The sequence below is a fragment of the Astyanax mexicanus genome, chromosome 14 (assembly GCF_023375975.1).
Source record: "Astyanax mexicanus isolate ESR-SI-001 chromosome 14, AstMex3_surface, whole genome shotgun sequence".
In the NCBI taxonomy this organism is placed as follows: Eukaryota; Metazoa; Chordata; class Actinopteri; order Characiformes; family Acestrorhamphidae; genus Astyanax; species Astyanax mexicanus.
Genome location: NC_064421.1, coordinates 41850679 through 41875727, shown reverse-complemented (window position 1 = coordinate 41875727; position 25049 = coordinate 41850679). Strand labels below are relative to the sequence as shown.

The 25049-nt window shown below is 38.8% G+C and overlaps 2 protein-coding genes across 2 annotated transcripts in view; both read left to right on the top strand.

The window, feature by feature from the left end:
• Positions 1 to 23845, top strand: part of lck (LCK proto-oncogene, Src family tyrosine kinase) — a 64124-nt gene extending 40279 nt beyond the window's left edge. Inside the window, exons 10-13 of the mRNA XM_022672660.2 lie at positions 10027 to 10103; positions 19737 to 19890; positions 21161 to 21292; positions 22587 to 23845. Of these exons, the coding sequence (XP_022528381.2) occupies positions 10027 to 10103; positions 19737 to 19890; positions 21161 to 21292; positions 22587 to 22792 (569 nt within the window). The 3' untranslated portion in view covers positions 22793 to 23845. The remainder of the gene's footprint in view (positions 1 to 10026; positions 10104 to 19736; positions 19891 to 21160; positions 21293 to 22586) is intronic.
• Positions 1 to 25049, top strand: part of fam167b (family with sequence similarity 167 member B) — a 679430-nt gene that overhangs the window by 62160 nt on the left and 592221 nt on the right. The gene's annotated exons all lie outside the window — the stretch shown is intronic.

Genomic DNA, 25049 nt, shown 5'->3' with positions numbered 1-25049 from the left:
AAAGAGTTACAATGACAAACATAATTGTTTAATCCAAATATTTCTGGGCCAAATAATAAACTAACTAAAAATAATTATTGTGACAGGCCTAGTGCTAGTTTCTTTTCTTCTAAACAGCAAAAATGCCACTGTGTATGTGTTCATGTGAGTGTGTTTGTGTGTGTGTGTGTGTGTGTCGAAATCATGCTGTGTGTGCATTTTTGAGTGTTTCTAAATGAGTCACTGATGTGGCACAGGGACTGCCCTGCCTCCTACCTGCAGCTTTAGATTAGCAGCAGCTAAACCCACAGTATATACAGCTCTGAAAAAAACAAGAACCCACTAAAAATTATGAGCTTATTTGATTTTACTAAATTGAAAACCTCTGGAATATAATCAATACGAAAATGGATGATCACAAGCCATCAAACCAAACTGAACTGCTCGATTTTTTGCACCAGGAGTAAAGGCATAAAGTTATCCAAAAGCAGTGTGTAAGACTGGTGGAGGAGAACATGCCAAGATGCATAAAAAAAACTGTGATTAAAAACAAACCAGGGTTATTCCACCAAATATTGATTTCTGAATTCTTAAATCTTTATGAACATGAACTAGTTTTTTTTTTTTGCATTATTTGAGGTCTGAAAACTCTGCATATTTTGGTTATTTCAGCCATTTCTCATTTTCTGCAAACCACCAGCACAACCCCAATCAGATAACCAGCGCTTTAATTTGTAGAGATGAGAAACTCATGCTTCAACCTCTCTTTACATGCGCATCTACAAACATCTACACATTTATGTCAATCATTTCACTGTAAAAAGAGGACGCAATACAGTGGATTGAAAAAAAAGATGTGGATGATGCACTGATCAAAGGATTTTACTGAGAATCTGCTCAGTAAATAATTGTTACACGGGAGAAGGGATGGACGTAAGTGCAAATTATATATTTATTTATTAAACAAACAAGATAAATAAAAACAATAAACAAAACGCGGGTAACGCAAAAAACTTACATAAAGCAAGGCTAGGATAATATCAAACTAAGAAACACAGACTAAGAAACTAAGACTAGGAAATAAAGACTAAGAAACAAAGACTAAGAAACAAAGACTAAGAAACAAAGACTAAGAAACAAAAACCGACCTGACACATACACAGCAAAGGCTTGACTAGGATACATACGGACAGCAAGGACACAAAGATACAAAGGATACAAAAGACTCGACACTGAACATTCAATCAGAGGGGCTTAAATACAGGAGGAGAGTGAGAAACACCTGGGCTTGGATGACGAGGGGGCGGGGTTACAGACAGGACACAGGTGAGAACACTAATAGCTAGGGCAGGGCTGGGGCGGAGCTATGGTGGAGACAGGTACAAAAACAACAACATAAGCACATGGCTGGGAACACTTGACAGGAAAACAGAGGGGCAGGAGCACAAGAGACCAAACGAGGGAGAAACAGAAGACAGACATGGGCTAAGGTGTTACAATAATCTGCTGGAGCTCTTAGAACAAGGTGGCCAATCCCCCCCAGGTCCAGAACTCAACATCATTGAAGGGGTTTGAGAGGATAAGTTGGTGAGAAACCAAAAGTGCTGCTAAATATTTAATGCGTAAATCTGGACTACAGGTCTGCCTTACTATATCTCACTTTGTTTAATCTATCTTACTCTACCACACTCTACCTTGCTCTAGCTCACTCTGCCTCACTCCATCTCACTCTATCTCACTCTACTACACTCAGCCTTACTCTGCCTTACTCTATCTCACTCTGCCTCACTCTGCCTTACTCTACCTCACTTTGTCTTACTCTATCTTACTCTACCACACTGTACCTTGCTCTACCTCACTATGTCTTATGTTGCCTTGCTGTATCTTACTCTGCTTTACTCTACCTCACTCAGCCTTGGTTTACCTCATTCTGCCTTGGTCAACTCAACCTTACCTTGCCTCTATTTATTTATGCTAAAATATACATTAAAATTCAAATTTTCAGAATTTGCATTAGCCAAAGATAATTAGCTAGAAAAAATAACCAGCTTGCCCATTTCCATGGCTGCAGCTAACTGTTTGCATGCTGTTGTGTTTTGTACCTGGCAACCAGGGGTGTGGAAATGCTTTGCTTTGGCAGAAACATAATGCTAAATAAAAGCTTAAAAATGTTTCCGTATTATCTGATGATACATCCTGATCATATTATGAGTTACAACAGAAAATATAACCCTTAATGGTCCTTCATTGTTGTGATTAATCTAATTCGTTTTTTTATAGATGGTTCAAAAGTTGAACAGGTGATGGTTGGTGACTGTGAGAACACATACTTATAGTCTACAGCTGAATAGGCCTTAAAAGAAAAGATCTCAGACAACAATAAGCTAAATAACAGTAACTTACTCATGAATTGCTCATGTCTAGACTGCTCAGAGATGAAGAGAGTGGGAAATTTCCATTAGTAAGACCATTATCAAAGAGTCTGGATCAAACTTGTCTGACGCTGAACAGGGAGGTGAATGTGCACGTCTGTTTATGCTTCATTTCCTGAACCTGTGTGCCTGTGTATCTTCCACCCTGCCTCTGCACACACACACACACACACACACACAAACACACACATATAGGCATGCTCCACACCACTGCCTTCCTCTTAAAAACGAAAACACTTCATATGCATGTGCTCTTTGATTTTGTGACTCACAGGGCCGGACGCCGCTCACTCTGCACTTTGTGTTGGAATTGAACCTCAAAGCAAACATGACCTTAAATGTATAGGTCACCTCTGAAAATAACTACACTAAGACCACCAAAACCACAGCATCACATACAACACACATGAGGCAGCTCTCCACAAACCCTGTTTTGCTGTTATAAAAAGCTCTTTAGCACCAATTTTGCCTCATTCTGAAGCACAGAGAACTTCTGCCATTCATATTGCAGCTGTGCAATATTGCACGACAACATGATATCAGTGATTTAAAGCATGGCTTGATTGTTGGTGCAAGAAGGGCTGGTTTGAGTATTTCCAGAACTGCTGACCTCAAAGAGTAAAATAAAGTTTAACCAATAAATTATCAATTGAATGTCTCCGGCTATCTGAATATGATTGCTGACCACATGTATCCCTTCCTGGACACAGATTATGATCTTCTATCATCTACTAGCATGATGATGCACCATGTCTCAAAGCAGACAATGTCACAATCTGGTTTAATAAACATGACAATCAACATGAGTTTAGTGTTCTTCAGTGGTTCTTCCCAGTTACCTAGATCTGAATCTTAAAGGTCTCATTCCATAATTTTTTTAATCATTTTTAAAATGTTTAAAAATTGTGATCTCTAGCATAAATAAATGCCATGTGAGCTGTTTTTTGTAAAAAAAAAAAAAAAGAAGTGCTCTGGTGACCCGGTATAAGGAGTGGGAAAAATTATAGAATTTTGGCTTTTGCTCATAAATATTCATACATGCAAACATGTATGAGCCTCTGATTGGCTAACAGCAGTAAGCAGTGTATGTGAGACGAACAACAGTTAGAAACTTTTTAAATAAAGACATTTTTACACTAATAACAGTCTTTGCAATGTCATATGTTATTTTACAACATGTGTAATGCCCTGCTAAGTGCAGTTCAGTCTTAGAGTCTCTGTAAAACGCAAAATCCACCGGAGATCCTATGTAAACCTAGTTACTCACATAGAGGTGGGTAGTCCAGGTCCAGAAAGTAAAAATCCACACCGGTGTTTTGTTGGCTGAGCCGCAGTAGAGCCACCCAGGCAGTAAGAACAAAAGCAAAGGGTGAATTTTTACTTTTAACTCGTGTAAACAGAACTGTTTTAAACAGACACCTACCTATCTCAATTGTACTTTGCTGGTGGTGTTCCACAGACAAATTCTAAGCATTTGTTTCTTAGCTCTGAATTTCTGGGCAAAGCATATAACACTGATGTGTTATTTGCACAAATAACACAGGAACGAACCTTCCATGTTGTTCCTAGTGCTGTTAGCTCCTATCTGATGAGATGGTATCACTGTCAGCTTCAGCTCTGCCTGTGGGCGCTTGCGAGCCAAGGTGGGTAAGGTCATGAATACTAATTCACGGGTCGACGTAAACAATGTGCTTTTCCTGATCGACGACTCGTTTTTCTGAAAAGGGTTAGAATGGAGGATGTTTAGAGCAAATGAGACTCTACCCAATATTAATATAATACCTTAAATACGATTTTGAATGCCTTACTAGTTTTACTTGCTGGCATGGTGGCTTGGTGGTTAGCAAAGAATGGGATGTTTGAGTGTGGTTTTGTAGATTGTTGATTCTAAAGAGTGAAATGAGGCTCTACCCAGTGTTAGTATAGTAGTAATGGTTCTAAAAATGTTCTAAAATAAATTGATGATTGTATTTGTAACAGACAATAGTTGCTCAAGGTTTTATACTTAAGCTACAATGCCAAAGTCATGAATGATTATACAGACTGTGAACATGAACAGAATTAACACTGTGGCTTTATAACTGTGCTAAAGGTTAAATGGCTGTTAGAACCTCTCTGACTCTGTGATTCACTGACTCTGTGTCACAACATGAGTGTGGTTATAGGTTGCGGTCAGCAGAACAGGTCAGTTTAAAAGGGGTCAAAGCCCACATTCATATTGTCAGATTTTGGCTAGTAATTGTCGTATGTCTTGTCATATATTTATATCATCATTATCAGTTTCATCAGAGTTTCTTTGATTTTACCAAACTGAAAACCTGTGGAATATAATCAAGAGGAAGACGGATGATCACAACCATCAAACCAAACTGAACTGCTTGAATTTTTGCACCAGGAGTAAAGCAGCATAAAGTTATCCAAAAGCAGTGTGCAAGACTGGTGGAGGAGAATATGATGCCAAGATGTATGAAATTAGTGATTATTCCACCAAATATTGAATTCTGAACTCTTAAAACTTTATGAATATGAACTTGTTTTCTTTGCATTGTTTGAGGTCTGAAAGCTCTGCATCTTATTTGTTATTTCAGCCATTTCTTATTTTCTGCAAATAAATGCTCTAAATGACAATATATTTATTTGGAATTTGGGAGAAATGTTGTCTGTAGTTTATAGAATAAAGAAAAAAAGAAGTGGTCTCTTAAATGTTTTCCAGAATTGCATATGGTTGGTATGTACGCAAATATTTAATATGTAATACCTATCAATTAAGTGATGAAAGTATAAAGCTTCCTTTAAAAAAGCTTTCCAGTTATAAACTTAAATAGAACACAACATATGTTGTTGGGCCATCTACATAAATTTGATTTATCTATAATATTTAATTGACACAACCTGTTTTTTTGTTATTTCTAAATGCTATGGTTGTCAGCAAAACTCTCAATACGCATTTTGCAGAATTAGGTCAACTAAAAACATAAAGTACATTTTTAATTATTAGATTTTTTTGAAAGTAAAATAAGTTATCTGAACACAGTATAATAAGTTGGCACAGCTTGTCTAAACGACGGATTTTTAGTTAGCACAACTGTTGGTGGTGTTCTTTAAAACGTAGAAGTTTGAGATGGCCTTAAAACAAAAAGTGCAATCTAGTGCAGTAAACAGCCTTTAAATGTTGAGTTTTCTTAATTTATTTTCATTTTTACAGTGCAAATAGGGTTAAAATGGACTTTTGTAACACTACATTTTGGTTTCTCTTGCCTCTCTTGCGTTTTTCAGTACAGTATCAGAAAAATATCATAAATCAGCATAAAACATTAAATAATTAGCGTGATATTCCGTTTCTTATCAGCTCAGGCCTTGTGATTTCCCAGTCTTATGACCTGTATAACATTGCCTAGTTCTGAGAGGAGGAGGAGGCTCCTGTTTCCTCTTGTTTTTGACCTTTAACTTTAACACCGTCCTCCACCCGGCCGTCTTTAAGAAAAGACCACAGAGAGAGAGAGAGAGTTTTTTTTTATGTGGTGTTTAAAGTGCAGCTTATGATCCACCACAGCAGGAACATCTCATAAATGGTCCTCATATGGCTGCAGGTGTGTAAAGAATAGGTTCCTAGAAGCTATAATAGTAACTTTCCCTCCCTCAGAACAATACATCCAGAGCAGGGCATCCCGCTGAGGCCGGACGCAACAAAAGCTCCTTCAGCGTAACGCCGGTACGCCGGAGTGCTGGTGCGGCGTGGCCGTGAATGGGCCGGCTTTGTGTTGCCCTCTTAAGAGAAGCTTGTGTGCCGCTGGCCCGCTGCCGCAAATCTCATGATCGCTTTGTAAAGAGGTCACGTGTCTGAAGGCACAATCAGCCGGGCTGTTATTGGTCTTGGCCCTTTTCTTCCAAGCCCCTCTTGAAACTCTAATGCCGGGTTCACACTACACAACTTTTTGTGCTGTAATTCTGAGGCCTTCAGTTGTTGAGACTTTCACACTACACGACTGATCAGCGACACGGAGTCACAAATTACACGATTGCTCACTGTGGGAAATCGCAGACTCACCTGGCTGCTCTCCAGAAACACGTTTCATCACGAGAACACACCAGAACTAAATGCACACGAAAACTAGCAATGCCTTTCTAGAAACCCAAGGACGCTTTACAATTAACACATTTTACACACAAGCACATTACACATTAACACTCATCCACACACCGGTGAGAAGCGGCAGCCAATAGCGCACAGCGTACTCTCAACCGGAAACGACCGTCTACCTGGAGGACTGCATCAGGCACTACAGCAATTACCCAGGACAGAGTGCCAATCCATATCTGGGCACAGTCATACACACACATTTACACACACACAAACCTACATACATACCACACACTTCACACATACACACCAGATCAATTTAGAGTAATCAATTTTTCTGGATAATTTAGAGTATCCAATTTACCTGATCTCCATGTTTTTGGACTGTGGGAGGAAACCAGAGTCCCCGGAGGAAACCCACGCAGACACAGGGAGAACACGGAAACTCCACCCAGATAGGGACTTGAACCCAAGACCCCAGTGCTGAGAGGCGAACGTGCTAACCACTAAGCCACTGTGCCACCCAATGAGTCCAATAAGTCCAACATTAACGAGTTCATATAAAGCAACTGAGAAAAATCAGAATTTATAAATTTCTGATTAGTTTTATATTAAAATATGTATTTATGCATACCTGTCAAGTTTTGAATTTAAAAATAAGGGAAATTTTCCGCTGCCCGGTTTGAGCCGTCCCATCAGCCCAACTGAGGTTCAGTATTTCAGCCTTACATTTTAAGACAGGTTTAGAAGAAATCGAAAATAACCATCTGTGAACCACTTACACACTACAATTAGATGATTAGAATCTAATAGGCCTACCTCTGTTTTGATTGGGAGACAAGTCTTTTTAACTTGCAGAAACAGCTCCAGAAACAATGTAATCACAGTTTACATGGTTACCTTTTTTTTAGCTGCCTCAACTCACAGCGATGAGGGGGGAGGGGCGGTCCTCCTCTGCGCTCTGCAAAAACAGCAAGCTGATTGGCTGTTTCTCCTGAAAGGCGGGACTTTCTCTTTGAACTGGCATCATGATTGGCGTTAAGAGATTAAATAACCTCTCATTAATATGTTTTTTTTTTATAATACGGGAAATTTACGGGAAAATAATAATACGGGAGGATGGCGGGAAAGAGGGGTAAAATACGGTAGTTTCCTGGCCAAAACGGGAGACTTGACAGGTATGATTTATGTCCTCAACACAGAACTATGTCAAATGTTTCAGTACCGCAGACATTTTGAACTCTAGTTATAAGCCTTTTATACATGCTCTACCTGTATCTCCAGGATCAGCTCGCCAACCAATCAGCTCACAGTAGCAGTAATGCCAGTGCTTTACAGTGTAAAACCTGTTTTTTTTTTTAGATAAACTGAAATATACATTCAAACGTTCTTAGTGTTTTTTAGTAAAATACATTATTCTACTTTCTAAAATGAATGTAAAAGAAATGTTCAGAAAAAGTAATTCATAATTATTTTTTTTATTTAAAGTTTTTTTCCTTTTAGCCCTATTCATAAAGGACTCACTCACGGGCTCCCTCTAGACTCATTTACTGATATAACAGGGGGAATGGTAGGGTGGTCAGACTCTCCATAAACAGGACTGGTGTATTTTAGACCCGGGGTTCTCTCTCTTCCTGTGATCTCATTGGCTGTATAAAGCCGCTGCTCCTGACTCCCAGTCGCAGACTGAGCCAGATATTAAACATGTTGAATATTTGCCAGGCGTCTGTGACTGGTTGGCGATCAGTCAGCACAGAGTGATCCCCGATTTTCCTCTGAGCAGAGTTTTTGTTGGCGATCAACGAAAAACTGCCGGTGACTGAAAAACTGGCCCAAAATCGTTTTAGTGTGAAGCTGGCATAACTTTCCTGCTCTTTTTATATCAGCTCTGACCAGTCAAAAACAGCAGCACCGTCGCTAAAGTTAACCCCACGACCTCGACTCCCACATCCTCACGTCCAGACCAGAGCTCCAGCTCCCTCAAGAGCAAGTTCCTGACAGGGCCAAGCGTCCTAAAGGAAGCACCTAAACACAACAAAGCTCAGTGGGCACTGGTTCTTTTTCCAGCACGGAAAAAAACCCTCTCTCTCCCAGTGTACAAGGACATGCATCACCCCTGCCGATCTTCACTGACCACACGGATTTCCTGAAACTGTTATGTTCTCGTCTTTAGAGTCTATTCTAAGTGCTTCTTTTTTAATGACCTTATATGAGGTCATGCAGCACCTCTGCAGGAGCCTGCCTGCATTGGCTGACTTTCAACAGCATTAAAATAACTGGTAAAAGAGTTTTCTCTTTTTTATAATAATTCATTTCTAACTGTATTCCTTTTTCTTCTAACACAATAAGAAAAGTAAGTACAGATTTGTACTTAAAAGAGTATAAAGCTTGTCGCTGGGGCTGTACCTTATATTGAGGTACCTTTCAGTGAAAGTCCTTTTTTGTACCCATGGTTTTGTGCCAGTAAAGATTATAAAGATTATAAACATTATCATCAACTAAATATGGCTCAAAAACTTGATGATCCAAAATTGTCTGGCTTTCAAATAAAAAATGTGCAATTAAAATATATATTGTTTATTAGTACAGTGATACAGAATACTGAACGTACCCTTTGTCTGGTTAAATGGTACAAATCTGTACTTATTGCTGTTAGAAATTACTTTGTACTTCAGAGGGAACAAATCTGACCCTGTAAAGACCAATATTGTACCTTTGAGGGTACAATTATGAAGAGTGTACCTTTGAGTACAAAAAAGTACTTATATCATACCTCTGTTTTTTAGAGTGTAATTTGGAAGGCCAATCACCAAACTCACTTATTAGGAAACTCTGGAAAAGCTTGTTTTTGGTGAGAATGTGATCTAACCTGGATCCGACCATGATAAAATATGATAAAACTAAAAACTAGACCTTAGAAATTTTGAGCTAAGCTGCATTCTGCTGGTGTGGTGGTTTAAGCTGGTATGTTGTAATGATAATTACCGCAGTTATGAACGAATGCCATCTCTGTCATTGCTTTATTTTAAAAAGCACAGAAATATGCTTTAGTTCATAATACAGAGGCTTCTTCCTGTATTTACTTTTTTGCTCCACCCCAGACAGCTGTGACCAGTAGGTGCAGAGAACAATCACTGAGTGTTTATTTATTTATTGTAGGAAATGTAATAGTGAATAAAAATAATAGTGTTAGTAGGAATTTTAACATACACTGTATATGCATATATGCTGCACATTATATTGATACTGACCTCCATTTTTACTGTTATAAGTGTGCACTTCTCTTTTGGAGGGACATTTTTAGCCTGTACAGTAGCTGTTGTTGTCCTGTTTCTAAGAACCTGTTGATGGACTGATAATTACTTCATTAAAAGCATTAATGATTGAATGTATTGATAAATAATTAATAATCTAGACCACTATTGTAAGTAACGTATAGTGTATAAAGTGTGAGTGAAGGCAGTCGTGTGTTTTTGCTGGGAATGTCATTGATTTAAATGTAACTGATTGGGATTCTCTCGGCTCTTGTTGCAGGCAGTCTGGTGGATTTTCTGAAGACTCCTGAGGGAGCAAGTCTGCAGACCAACACCTTGATTGATATGGCATCTCAGGCAAGTCCACTACCCTTTATTTTACCACTGAAATCCAGTGGTCAGATATCCTACAGTCGGACCAAACAACCTTCTAAAAATGGAGTATAACTGTATCATATAGCTGTATTAGGTTCCCCTACTGCATCAGTAGTAGACATGTTCACAGCCTTCACAAAAATGACTAAATCTACACTTTAAATGTACTCTGTTACAAGTGGAAGTCCTGCACTGAAAATGTAAATTACATGTGGCCTGTACGTCCTAGAAAAGTGAAGTCAAGAGTAAATAAGGCTTTTATTGTCCTTCCATTTGAGTACAATACACAGTGCAACTGCTCTAAAGTCTAATGTGCTGGTGGAAGAAGCTGTTGCAGAGTCTGGTAGTGGAGGCTCTGATGCTCCGGTATCTTCTGCCAGATGGCAGCGGTAAGAAGAGTCTTTGAGAGGGATGCGTGGTGACATCCACAATGTTGGTGACCTTGTGGATGCTGCATATGGTGTAGATGTTGGGGATGGGAAGTGGGAAATTACCTTTTCTCAGTCTCTGCAGGAAGCAGTGGTGGTGATTGGCTAAAACCTGTACACATTAACAGATGAAATACATTCCTGTGCGGCAATGGGAATGATTTAAAACTTTTTAAACATTGTCTTGTAGCATTAAGTATACTTTATCCCATTGTGATGGTCACCTTTAGGGCACCACATTACATTTAATCCACTGGTGAAGCACGTCTCCATTAGAATGGCACCTAATCAAGTACTTTATTTGTCATTCATATTCACTAATAAATGGTCAATCATCAACACCTATTGTCTAATTTTCCTGATGTAGAGGCACATCATCTTATTTTCTTGTCAGAAGAGCACTCTAACAGGCACTAAATCACTTTTTGCACAGGAAGGGTCTCTTTTATTTAGCCCCTCTACAGGGCACTTTAGCTTTCTGGTTTTTCAACCATGGGGGCACCAGGTGGAGCAGTGGCGCAAAAAGGGGGTATGCAGCGTATGCGACGCATAGGGGCGCTGCCATGGGTGTGGTAGTGGGGGGAAAAGTGGACCTAAGTACCCAGGGCCCAAGTAGAGAGAGGGGCCCATGAAAATCCTGATTTGTTCCAGTTCTTTGTGTACTGGCATGGATAGGGGCCCACTGACATTGAGAGTGTACAGGGCCAAGAATTTGCTGCTACGCCCCTGGGCGCTGCACTAGAGGGGGCGCCAAATAGATGCCGGAAAATTATTTCTAGTCGGTATTTTCTGTAAGAGCTATTTGTTCATGTATGATAATCCACAGGGGCGTCACCTGGCCTGGGCTTTACTAACGCCGTTACTTTTTTTCAGTAACGAGTAATCTAACTAATTACTCTGACTGTAACTATAACACCGTTACCATTTCCAACACCCCGTTACTGCATGTTACTTTAGCAGCTGAATTACCGTTTTTTTTAACAGACAAAGGGCCCTATCATACACCCTGCGCAGGGCGTGTAGCGTGGCGCGTTGCCACCCGTCAACAGTCTATTTTTAGGCCTGGCACGCGTCCTTAAAATAGCGTTGGACCTTTGGATAAATTTAACGCTGATGGGCGTGGTGGTCTGGAAATGATGTGTGTTGAGGTAAATTTCTGGCGTGTTTCTATCTTGGCGGCGTAAGAAAGCTTTGCACGATTGATCACCCTTCTTTACCACAGAAAAATAAAGCTCACCCAGAGCCTTCAGCAATCAACTATAAAAATAAAGTGTACCTAAAAATCTGCACAGTAACTATAAAAAAATTATTAGTTATATTTATTTCTGTCAGTTATAAGGATTTATATTTATGTTTAGTACACAGACTAAATAACTGTTACTATAAATGTAGCAGACAGGCATTCCGCTGTTTAAGAATTTCAACAGATGCTTATTCTCACTCTGGAGTTTTTGATATGGACAATTAAAAGAGAAAAGATAAATTTATTTTATTTAACTTTGCTATTATTTAACAGAATTTCACTTTTATATCTGAAAAATAAAGCACATTGTCAGCGTCTGGTGCTGCCCGTCAACTATATAAAACTTAAAACATTTGAAATCCACAGAAATACAAAGCTATACGTTAGAATTCGTTTCTTATAACCAGGGCAAATGTATTAAAATAAATATATTAATTAATTAATTAAGATCTCATCCAGTGCTCTTAAATGTTGCAGGCACGCAAAGTGGTGCTTGGCGCAGCACGCGCGGCATTGCGCGCAGAATAACATCTCTCTTCTAAAAAAAAAGTTTTAATAAATAAGGTCGGACAAGTGTAGTTAAAATCATGTTATTAAATTCACTAAAGCCAACAAATGTACTGATAATTAATCAAGAGAAATCAGGCAAAAAATGCGCTGCGCTCTCTCTCTCTCTCTCTTTCGCAGCGCGGAGCTGAATTCAGCTTGTTTGGTTTGTTTAATTTGTATCCCCAGATGCTATTTGGTTTCTCCGTTTTTTTTTCAGTATTACAAGTCTTAGTAATTTTCTTTGGTCGAGTGGAGTTTTTCGTTTCTTATTTTTTTAAATTCGTTAGATTATATTTTTGTCAACATTTTGGGTTTATTTTCGTTTGTAATTTTTCTAATAATAATAGTAATTACATAATTTATTTTCTTTAGTTCACCTTTTTTTCGGGGCAAGTAACAATAGTTACTTTTACTGGTAACTAGTTACTTTTATAGTGGAGTAACTCCGTTAGTAACTCAGTTACTTTTTTGGAGAAGTAACTAGTAACTATAACTAATTATTTTTTCAAAGTAATGTGCCCAACACTGATTATTAGTGAGGAGACAGGCTGTGAATGGAACATCTCTTAACACGAATCACAGAGCCAGTTCACGGATAAAGTTCCGCCTTTCAGGAGAAACAGCCAATCAGCTTGCTGGTTTTGCGGAGCGCTGTGGGCTAGTAAGGAAGCCCCGCCCCAGCCCCCCCACCCCCTCTCTGATGAGGATTTTTGAGGGGTTTTGAGGTCTTGCACTGGATATTAGCGCTGATATTAAGACATGTCTGAAAATATGCCGATTTTTCTAAAAGAAAGGTAACTGAATTAACCATGTAAACTGTGATGATATGTTTCTGATAGCTGGTTAAAAAGACACGTCTCTGAATTAAAACACACAGATCAAGGTTTAGAATGTACCTGAGCACCCAATAACTATTTCATTTTCATTTTTAATTTAGGATTGCAGGATTACTGTAAGCTATATTTAACAAAAATGTATTTAGCTAACCAGTTAGCTAGAAGCTGGATGTTGTGGATAGCCAGAATTTAGTTCTATACTTAGTTTAGAGGAGTTTCTTAACCCTGGTCTCTGCCCTAAAATTTAATTTTTTCCACCGGATCCAACTTATCAGCTAATAAACTATAATTAACTGGGCTGAGCCCCGGATTTTTACATACCCGCTAATACACATTAAAAACCAGAAGCACATCACTAATCAGGAATGTTTTTTTTCCGTCGTGACGCACCTGCAGGACTGGTGCTGTATTTACAATAACGGATCATAACAAGTAAGTTAGTAGATGGTGAAAACGAATAAGTTATACAACAAGCGTTTTTTTATATTAAATAACTGATATTGTGCATCTTGAAAAAAAATGCGAGGGGGCGCCGATAGTCTGTTTGCATACACCTCAAAAAGTATGCAGTTGCACCCCTGAGGTGGAGGCACTTGCCCCCCTTGACCACCACTGCTTAAAGATAAGCTGAAGATTAAAGTAAACTAGAATTAGGACCATCTCACCAGTTTCACCCAGCTTTTCCCCGCCTGAGAAACATGTCTGCTCTACATTTCCCACCAGCCTTCTTACACACACTCTCACATTAATAGCTTGTTAAGCGGCTCTGAGTTTAATGTCCCTAATCTCATTCTAACAACAGCAAGTTCTGTGGGAAAGAGAATAACACAGAGTTAGTATGAAGGTCTAGACGCCTTCATACTAACCCAGACTGCAAAGAACCAACGCAAAGTCTAGACATTTCTCACCGTCTTCTCACAAGCTGTGTCTGAAATGGTCTGCTTGTTCACTCATTCACTCATTATTCGCTATGGAGATTGTTCTACATAGAACACTCTATAGATGATCTATCTGAAGTGTTTATTTCTTTTATTGTTGATGATTATGGCTCACAGCCAATGAAAACCCAAAAGATAATATCTCAGAAAATGTAAATATTATATAAGACTAAATGGTACCAAGTCCTGCTGGAAAATAAAATCCACATCACCATTAAAGTTGTCAGCAGAGGGAAGCATGAAGTGCTGTAAGATTTTCCAGGAAATCACTGTACTGACTTTGGACTTGATCATTTTTCTGAGATACTGATTTTTGGGTTTTCATGTGCTGTAAGCCATAATAATCAACAATAAAAGAAATAAATACTTAAAATAGATTACTCTGTGTGTAATACATCTATAGAATATATGAGTTTCACATTTTCAACTGAATTACTGAAATAGAGTAACTTTTCAATAATATTTATTTTTTTTAATGCACCTATATTTAAAAAGTAGGCCGTTAAAGGTTTCTGTGAGGTGTCTTAATCAATTATGAACATAATTAATTAAATCTTTGTTTTATTAGCGTTTTGGTGAGTTCATGAACTCAGAGGGGTTAAGATAAGTTGAGATACTTTGAACATGATAGTTTGGATTCATTTAAAATGTAAAAATCTGTATGGAATAGAAAAGGAGCTGCTAGATGATTTTCTCAGTGGTGGGAAGTATGTGCTACTATATAGGGCTTTCTCAGGTCAACATGGTTGATAATGACTGCTAATCACATTAAACACTGTTTGAGAACATTTAATTTATTAGACTGTTTAAAGAGGCAAATCTGATTTAATGTCCCCGGTTTCTTTGTAGTTGTCTTTCTCTGTAGTTTAAATTAGATTCTTTCAGTATTTATTGACTCCTGTTTGTGTTAATGGCCTCATGTCGTCATTTCAGAGGGACTATATACAAACTGATGGTGGTTTCATTAGTGGTTTCTGTAAGGGGTTTTCAGCAAATATGCACAAACAGTTGGGTAACTGAAGAGCCTACCAACTTACAATCTGTGAAAGGAGACAAGACCTATATTGTAAATATAGTACAAAAGCAAGGAAATTTGTTTTTTGGTAGATTATTTCTTTGGTGTAACAATGGCTCATCCAGTTGGAAAGCCTATTAATTTCCCTTTTAACTGAAGCCACATTTGTAAGGAACATGCATTTGTGGGATGAACAGCAGAGCTGAGAATGTTGGTTGCGCCCATGAAAAATTTGGCAAATCTTCTCAAAACAGCTTAGTTTGCTTTTGCTATTGACAGGAAAGTAGGTGGTCGGTAGGTTTCTGCGGCTCCAAGAATTAGCATAGCATAGCATTAAATGATCTGCATAGGGGTCATGCGATTGGGCAACTTCAAGCTAATGTTCCGCAAAACCAGGTTGCAGCATTATTTGAAGTGAACCCTGGTCTCCAAATAACAGATGATGTTGGAGATGAAACCCCAAGAAGATTGTGAAACACCAAACGAGTTGGGGGGTGCTGAAAGGTCCAGCGGTCTAAAGCAATGGCACTATGATCGGGAGATATCTGGTTCGAATCCCAGTCATGCAGCTTGCCATCAGCTGCTGGAGTCCCGAGAGAGTCCAATTGGCCTTGCTCTCTCTGGGTGGGTAAGATGATGCTCTTTCTCTTCATCACTCCAAAGGGTGATGTCAATCAGCACAAGAAGTTATTGAGCTGATTTATCACAACTGAGGCGCTGCGCTTTCCTCTGAGTGCACGGTGAAATTGGACGAAAATTTGGATGAAAAATGGGAGAAAAAAATCCACCAAACTTTCTGGCAATAGCACAGATGATTTGGCAAATATTTTATTGACACAACCCACATACTCAACTCAACTGCTTATCCCATACATGCATGTTCTTTATAAATGTGGCTACATTTAAAAGAGAACTTAAAACACTTTTTCAACTGTATACGATTTATTGCCAAGAAGAATTGTTACAACAAAGAAATAATCCTTTAATAATAACTTTTTATGTCATTTCTTTTTGTGCATGCTACTCAGAATTGGCTGAGCTTCCTGAGTCATAACACACTTACTTAGAATGAAGGCCTATTCACACTTTAGTCTGACGTTAGTTTAAATAAAACATTTCAGGCATTCAGCAGAAAAAAAAGTATTAAAATGACCAAGACTCTATTTATTTTGTATAAAATAGTAAACAAAAAGATGATGTAACAAAATAAATAATTTAACTTTAAAAATAATATGACAAAAATACTGAATAAAAAAGAGCTGATTATTTAATTCATGTAAAAACAGTTCTATAGAATTAGCCTTAAAGCTTTAAAAAGTGGAATATTAAATATATTTATGAATATTTGACATCCTTTTAGAGGATCTCAGCATGTGTGTGTGTCTGTGTTGTTTAGTGTAATGCTACACCCTGTAGCTGTATGTAGGTCTGCGTGTGTGTGTGAGTGTGTGTGTGTGTTTGAGGGGGAAGTACGGTATTGAAGTTAGTGAGAAAAATGTAGCAGGCAGGTGTGAAGTGATAGCACTAGAACGGAGAGCGAATATGTGTGCCTGTGTCTGCGTGTGTGTGCGTAAGTGTGTGTGTGTGCGTGTGTGTGAAGTGTCAGTGTGTGTAAGAGCGTTTCACACATCCCCAGTACTCTGTTTAAACGCCAAAACCTATGAAACCTAGTCTTTAAAAGGCCAGTATTGCGGAAATCTACTTTTTCCTCTCTTTTTTTTGTATAAGGCGACATATTATACCCCTTTTAACACAGTTCCCAGGGGTCTTTCGGTGTTTCTGTTTTTTGTCTTTTGTCTTTTACATGCTTAGGAATAATAAATGAAGTGTGTTGACATGTATTCACACCTACAGAACTATCAGGCCCGGGCCATTGTTATGCCGTTTTGACACAGGGCAACAATGCAGACACACCAAGTCTCCCTGAAGCTGCGGGAGTCTCCTGCATTTCGGTAGTGGCTCCCTGATGCCCCCGAGTCACATATAATCTCCCGGAATTCCCGGGGGGTTGGTGAGGGGGTGGGTGTAACCTCCCTAAAATCAACTTTTGCAACTTGGGATGTCTGGCAATGGCTTATCTAGGACCTCAGGAAAGTTGGTTTAGGTTTCACACTGTTCAGAATACAACTTATTTCACACACAGGGCAAGGTTGTGCCTCACACTATTCAGAACAAGTGGTGATTGTAGCTCTTACATCCTCAAAAAGCGTCCTTTAAGTTTCTCTTAGTAAAATCGGTAGTTTTGATACATACCAGCAGTAATAATGGAATAATTTACGACGCCATTAACAAGGGGTTGTATAACACTGTTCATAACTTTTCAGAAGTGATGACAGCCTTAAAAATGATGTAAATTAAATGTTTTTATTACAAATAAAATATGGCAATATTTTATTTGTAATAAATTGGCAATAAAATGCCAAAAATTACATTTTGGCAACCACATCTGGCACACATTTTTTTTAATTCATGTAGAAAATCTGTCCCACTTTGGGGTTTCCAATTCAATTAATGTGTGATCAACTAGTAAATAATTGCCAGACTATTGATGCTATATGAGAATGACCTGAATCATGGCCACAAGAATGTGGTTTTGTTTCACACCGTTTAGAAAAGGACAGGACAACTAAAAGTATCATTTGAATAGAGCTGGGTATCAGTATTTAATTGTATTGTGATCCTTTTTTATAACATTAACAAAAAATCTGTGCAGACGCGGTAAAAAAAAAAAAAGAATAAACACACCGCTCCTCACGCGGGATCAAACCCATGTTGTCAGTGTCGCGGTCCCGCTGCTGTGGCTATTGAATTGGGATGCGGCCGTGAAAAAACGCCTTTATAAAAAGATAGGGAGCTCAAGAACGGGTGGAAAAACGAGAATGGGCTGAAACTAAAGTCACGCCGAGCGCGACAGAGAGAGAGACAGGTGAGGAATTTGAACAAAATCTTTCCAGAGAGGTATTTATTATTATTATTATTTTATATTTTTTTCATCATCGTTCAAACAACAAGTTAAAAATTGGTCCAGACCTTGGCCTGTCGAAATTTTCTCTAACTGGACCATACTGAATTCTAATTAAATACCCCTGACAGTGCATAACCTCTATCAGTGTGTGATTACCGCTTTTTCGGACTATAAGGTGCATTAAAATCCTCAAATTTTCCCAAAAATCTTCAGTGTGGCGTATAATCTGGTGAGCATTATGTATGAATTTTACCAGTCAGGTTGTAAGGAGCAGTAAAACCACTCCACTGAAGTACAGCTTTATACAGGAGTTTCAGTTTAGTTCTTCAGTGCCAATAACTACAGCGCTAGCTCTTTCGACGTTCAGAGGTGAGTATATTGGACTGTAGTCTGCACGTTTGCTGTGTTAAAACAAGCTACATTCCAGATTCCAGACCGACCTCAGGTTCGAACACAAAACTGAAAGAATAGCAGAAAGAAAGGTAGAAGAGCAGGCTGCAGGTGGCAGAGCAGGAAATGAACCATCAGGGAGGGAAAGAGAAAGAGAGAGAGAATGAACTGTCTGTGATGACTGGGTGGAGGAGAGTAGTATGTGTTAAAGGTCAGATGAGGGGAAGCAGGAGCCTCCCTGGTTCAGGAATTCTGTCCATCTCTCTCAGTCACGCACTCGTTCACTCCTCTCGGTCTGTATCACTTCATAACCGGTCAAATCTGGGCCACACAATTGTTTTATTGTGTTGAATGTGTCCAAAGAGTTCTGGATCACCTTCACCAGTTCATAGAAGTGATGGTGAAGCGAACAGAAGCGAACATTATGGAAATGTAAAAAAATTGACACAAGTAGGGTTGCCACCTATGTCTGACCAAAAACCTGGACACTTTTACACTTAAAACACCGTTTTACAGTTAAGAACACATTTAGGTACCACTTAAAAATAAGGATACCTTTATAAAGGGTTTATAAATGGTTTACAATCAGTTTATTAATGGTTACTAATTAGGTTGTAAATGCCTTACAAATTATTAATAATCAGTTATAACACACACGTAGAAAGGGCAACAATGACCTGTTGTTTGCCAAATAGTGAACTATATTACACAGCCATCTATATTGTTGCCCTTTCTACACACAGTATGTGTTATAACTAATTATTAATGATTTTTAAGGCATTTACAACCTAATTAGTAACCTTCAATAAACTAATTGTAAACCTTTATAAACCCTTTATAAAGATAGTCGTATTTTAAAGTGGTACCCACACTTATATAGAGTTATTCACTGTATACCTTTAACTGTACCTCTTCACAACTTTACAACTGATGCTCTCAAACACATTCAGAGACAAGAAATTCAAGTAATTAACTCTTGACAAGTTCAGCACAGCTGTTAACTGAAAACCGAAATCCCAGGTGACTGTACCTCATAAAGCTGACATCATAGTTTGGGTGATTTTGGTATTAATCTACAATGGAGAAAATTAAAATGCCAAAAGTAAATAAATAAGTTATTATACAGTATAACCACCTCTACTTCTAATACTTCTAACCACCACCTGTATACTTTTATCTGCATAGACAAGCCTACACAAACACCCACACACACACAGTGCTTTATTACTAATGCAGTGCTGCTCTCTGTAGGTGGCAGATGGAATGGCCTACATTGAGCATAAGAACTACATCCACCGAGACCTGAGAGCCGCTAACATCCTGGTATCTGACACGCTCATCTGCAAGATCGCTGACTTCGGCCTGGCTCGCCTCATTGAGAACGATGAATACACAGCCAGGGAAGGTGAGACCAGTCCAAATCTAGATCTTCACTGATTTACAAACTATGAAGCCATTAATACAGTAAAATATACTCGCCAAATACTACTCAAAAAACTCATTTTGTTGCTCCTACTTCTTGTAGTTCACCAGTATGGTCATTATCCAAATAGTATCTGTCAGATCAGATACAGTGGCTTGCAAAATTTCATATTATTCATAGTATTCATACCCCTTGAACTTTTCCACATTTTGTCGCCTTACAGCCACAAACATAAATGTATTTTACTGAGATTTTAAGTGATAGACCAACACAAAGTATTGCATGAGTGTGAAGTGGAACGAAAATGATACATGGTTTTCAACATTTTTATCAAATAAAAATCTAAAAGTGTGACGTGAAAAAGCATTCAGCCTCCTTTACTCAAAAAAAAAAGGATAGTAAATAGAAACAGATACAGGACTACAGTCTCTAATTGTAGAACTACAGAGTCATATATATTAATGGTGTAAGAAAATATTGATACACTTGAATATTGCGATATTAAGTTTCGCGATACTGTATCGATTCTCAAAAACGCTGTATCGATTTTTTTATTAAGTGTGTTTTTATTAGACTCCCGGCAGCTAGATGGCAGACAGTAGTTACTTTTGTGTTGTTTATTCACCCGGCCGCGAGGTGGCAGTGCTGTAATCTATCTTGATCCATTCAGTGCCTCCAGTACACTGCGAGTAAGTACAGCGCTGCATTAGCATTAGCACCCCGCTGGCGATGGCAGAATCTAAACGCGTTAGGCCGGCTCCTGGGGTGTACAGAGCTGAAGTGTGGGCTCATTTTGGCTTCCGCAATGAAGGAGGCAGAGTGTTTAAAACTGTTGAAAAAAGTGGCATGTTATTGGATGCTACAGAACCTGTTATTAAGTCTAATGGGGCTCCCACCCTTTTGATTGTTTACAAATTAAACTTTTTCCCAGAGGTTTTTTTAAAGTATCATGATATATTGCATCGTGAGCCCTGTATCGTGATACGTATCGTATCGCCAGGTTGGTGCCAATACACAGCCCTAATATATATGGTATATGATATATCATATATGATCAGTGGAATTAATAGGTGTAGAAACAAGAAGATGGTCAAGTTGTTTGGATTTGGACTATTTTTTAATTGATTGACACCAGTATTTATAATCTTTTGGCTCATATGTGGTTCACTTTTTCTTCTATTACGGTTTCTGTCTGTTGCTCCAGACCTCTCATTAACTGCCCTTGCATGTTATGTGTGTTGTTGACCTCAAGGTGCAAAGTTCCCCATCAAATGGACGGCTCCTGAAGCCATAAACTACGGCACCTTCTCCATCAAATCGGACGTGTGGTCTTTCGGAATCCTGCTGACCGAGATTGTGACCTATGGCAGAATCCCTTACCCAGGTACGCAGCATCACTATCATTTATTAATAACGTTAAATACAGATAGGAAAAAATAAGTTTATCTTACCTTACTGTTTTTCTCAAATCTCAAATACCCCGAAAAATATTTACCAAGATTAAAAAGTCTTAGCAGTGGGTGTTTAAAATGTTCCCTGGTTTTTAAACAAAGTTTTTTAATTAAATGGAAACAAAATGGAAAATAAATGATGATATGCTCCCTGGATCTCTCTAGAAATATTAATAACCTGTCTTAATAGTGACTATCTATGGCAGGGGTGTCCAAACTACGGCCATTTGCGGCCCGTTTCCTTTTTTGGAGCGGCCCACGAGGTATTTTAGAAATAGAATGAAAGTTGGCCCGCTGTTAAGCAGGTTTTTACAATGTGAGATTAAAAGTTTGAACGCTAGGTGTCAGAAAAACGGGGCAAAAGAGTCTAAAAGCGGAGAGAGTGCGCATTTCTAGCGCAGAAAAACAGGGCAAAAGAGTCTAAAAGCGGAGGGGGTGCTCATTTCTGGCGCAGAAAAACGGGGCAAAGGAGTCTAAAAGCGGAGAGGGTGCTCATTTCTGGCGCAGAAAAACGGGGCAAAAGAGTCTAAAAGCGGAGAGAGTGCGCATTTCTAGCGCAGAAAAACGGGGCAAAGAGTCTAAAGGCGGAGCGGGTGCTCATTTCTAGCGCAGAAAAACAGGCTAAAGAGACTAAAAGCGGAGAGAGTGCGCATTTCTAGCGCAAAAAAACGGGGCAAAGAGTCTAAAGGCGGAGCGGGTGCTCATTTCTGGCGCAGAAAAACGGGGCAAAAGAGTCTAAAAGTGGAGAGGGTGCGCATTTCTAGCGCAGAAAAACGGGCCAAAGAGTCTAAAAGCGGAGAGGGTGCGCATTTCTAGCGCAAAAAAACGGGGCAAAGAGTCTAAAGGCGGAGCGGGTGCGCATTTCTAGCGCAGAAAAACAGAGTCTAAAAGTTGCCGTAATTAAGGAGTTTAATATTAAAAGACATCATGAAATTAAACATCAATTTGAAAAATCTTAGTTTACACAACACTGTTAAAGATAAAGATAGTAAGTCAAGTAAAATGGTGTATAAATGAAATAATCAGGAAAAAAGTATTATTTAAACTGTTATATTTCATTTCAAAAAGGGCAGAACAGGGCTTATATTGTATTATATTGTATTGGCTAAAATATAGAATTAAGAAATGTACTGTGATGTCAATTTTAACCACATCATCCAGCACTAAGTATATAATGAAGATCATGTTTGTTGAACAGTTTGAAACCGGTCACCCTGTCTCTTCTAGGCATGTCCAATCCAGAAGTGATCCAGAACCTGGAGAACGGATACCGCATGCCCTGTCCAGACAACTGCCCCGATGGCCTCTACAACGTCATGACCGCGTGCTGGACTGAAAACCCAGAGAACCGGCCAACCTTTGAGTACCTGCGCGGTGTGCTGGAGGATTTCTCCACCGCCACAGAGGGCCAGTACCAGGAGCAGCCCTGCTGAGATCCATCAGTACCCCTCCTCCGCCTCCTACCAGAACTCTTAGGACTCTTTCTCAGTTCTTCAGTGGCACTATATGTGCATCATCCTGAAACATTTCTCACAAAAACAAAACTGTATATATTAACAGCACCAATAGTATGTTTAAGGATGTTGTGCTTATGTGACGGGATTAATTATGATTCTACAAATACTGTTGCCTGCAGTCTGCTCAGGAATGCTTCTACACGGGAATAATTCATAATATTAACATCATTATACATATGTGTAGGGTACCATGTAAAAATGTTTTGTTGTTGTTGTTTATTTTAGCTTTTATTTTTTAAATCTACACAACTCTTTCATCCATTATCTCCTCGTCATCTTTACCATCTTTACTTTTTACCACAGAACTGTAATTACTTTGATATGAAAATTGATACGAAATTGTGAATGTTCTTGTTTGAGGAGCTGTGGTGGCTGCGGACCCTTACTCTGAATTTCATTTTGTTTTCATCTTTTCGCTTGACGTCCAATTGCGTGTGAGCTGAGAAGTGACAGTCCACACCACCAACTAGATTGGACCAGCCAGAACTGAGTTCTGAGTCAGAACTCACATCTAGAAATATTTAAAATGTGTGGTATTAACTGATCCAACTAATTACTGGCTCATTGCTATCTTAAACACTGCCAAAAGTCTTTTTTTTTAATGCCCTCCGCCTGCATTGTTTAAATAGCAACAGAGCTTGTAAATATATCTACAGCAATGGCTGTGGTTGTCTGGATTGAGGTTTGTTCAGGTATATTTCTGGTAAGTTGCTATCTTGGCAACAGTAAACACAGGTGCACCACTGACTGAAAGCTACCTAGACAACATCTGACGCCAACAGTCAGATGCTCTTTGCATCTGAACTCCCGAAATCTGGTCACTGAACAGAAGCTTGATTGTTTGATGTTGGATGCTGTACCATTGTGGCATTATCTTGTCGTATCTTATTTCTTTTTGAATTCTTTGATTTTTTTTTCTTCTCATGTTCCTCATGATGCTGAATAAAATTAAAGGTCATTGTACTGTAATTGGACACGACATTTTTTGCATATCTAAATTAAGTTAAATTTAGCTAAGTTAAGTAAACAAAACTGTAATTCTAAAATAAAAGAAAAAGTCAAACAAGTGCTGGATGCTAATATACCCAGATTTCTCTCCTGAAAACTGTTTATTTGGATGAGTAAAGCACCGCCATTTATTTACAGTAAGATGAGCGGAGTAAAGCTTAGCACAGCTAGTTGCTAATGCTAATACTGCTCCAGCAGTGCTAGCCAGGGTTAGCAGCAGGCTACAGGCCGATAATGCTCACATTTAAATGGTGAAAGATTTAGCGCTTAGTATGGTTAGTGGCTAATGCTAATACTGCTTCAGCGTCGGTGCAGAAACTTTATTGAAACTCCTGTAAAAAGCTGTACTTGGCTGCTAAAATTCATACATAAGGCACACACTTATAAGGCGCATTGACGATTTTTGGGAAAATTAGGCGGGGTTTCTACTTAGTGGGTTGGACATAGAAATGATCAGAATTAAAGGGAATAAAAAAGAAGAGGTGGTTCCTGATATTTATCCCAGAGACTGTAAAAAAAGATGGACGCTGTGTCACCGTTCCCATTCATTTATTGAAAATGAAGCCAAAAGTCTGCGCAGTAGAGACCAGAGGAGGGAGAAAGACTGTGGAGAGACCGCCTACTCATTTAAATAACCCCACCCCTGAGGGCTGCCTCGAGGTCACAGGCTGCAGAGCGGTTATTGGTCCCACCCATAACCACACCTTTTTTGAATAGAGCTGAATAACGTTTTAAAAAATTAATTCTGTGGAGATATAAAAATTTGACAATATAAGCAGAGGTTACACTAGCTGATGCATTTAAATAAAGGAGGTAGAATTACAACATATTAGAAAAAAAACGTGATTGAAAGTTGTCTGTTTTGCCATTGAAACCTATGGGGATGGGTGGGGTTACACAGCTTTCTGAAACCGAACAGCAGGGGGCGCCCGACCTGTGGTGGCTTCACTTTTGAGAGACGATGCTCTGTCCAGCTATATACAGTCTATGATTTATCCTATTGGTATAACCTAGCAACAACAAAGTTTTAGTAATAAAATAATAACAATCCTTAGGATATAATAAAGGTCATGGTGCATACTTGGTTAAAAACAAAAACAGTCTCTCTTTTAAAACAGGTCTTCCTTATTATTAAACAATGTATCAAAAAGTCACAAAAAATTTA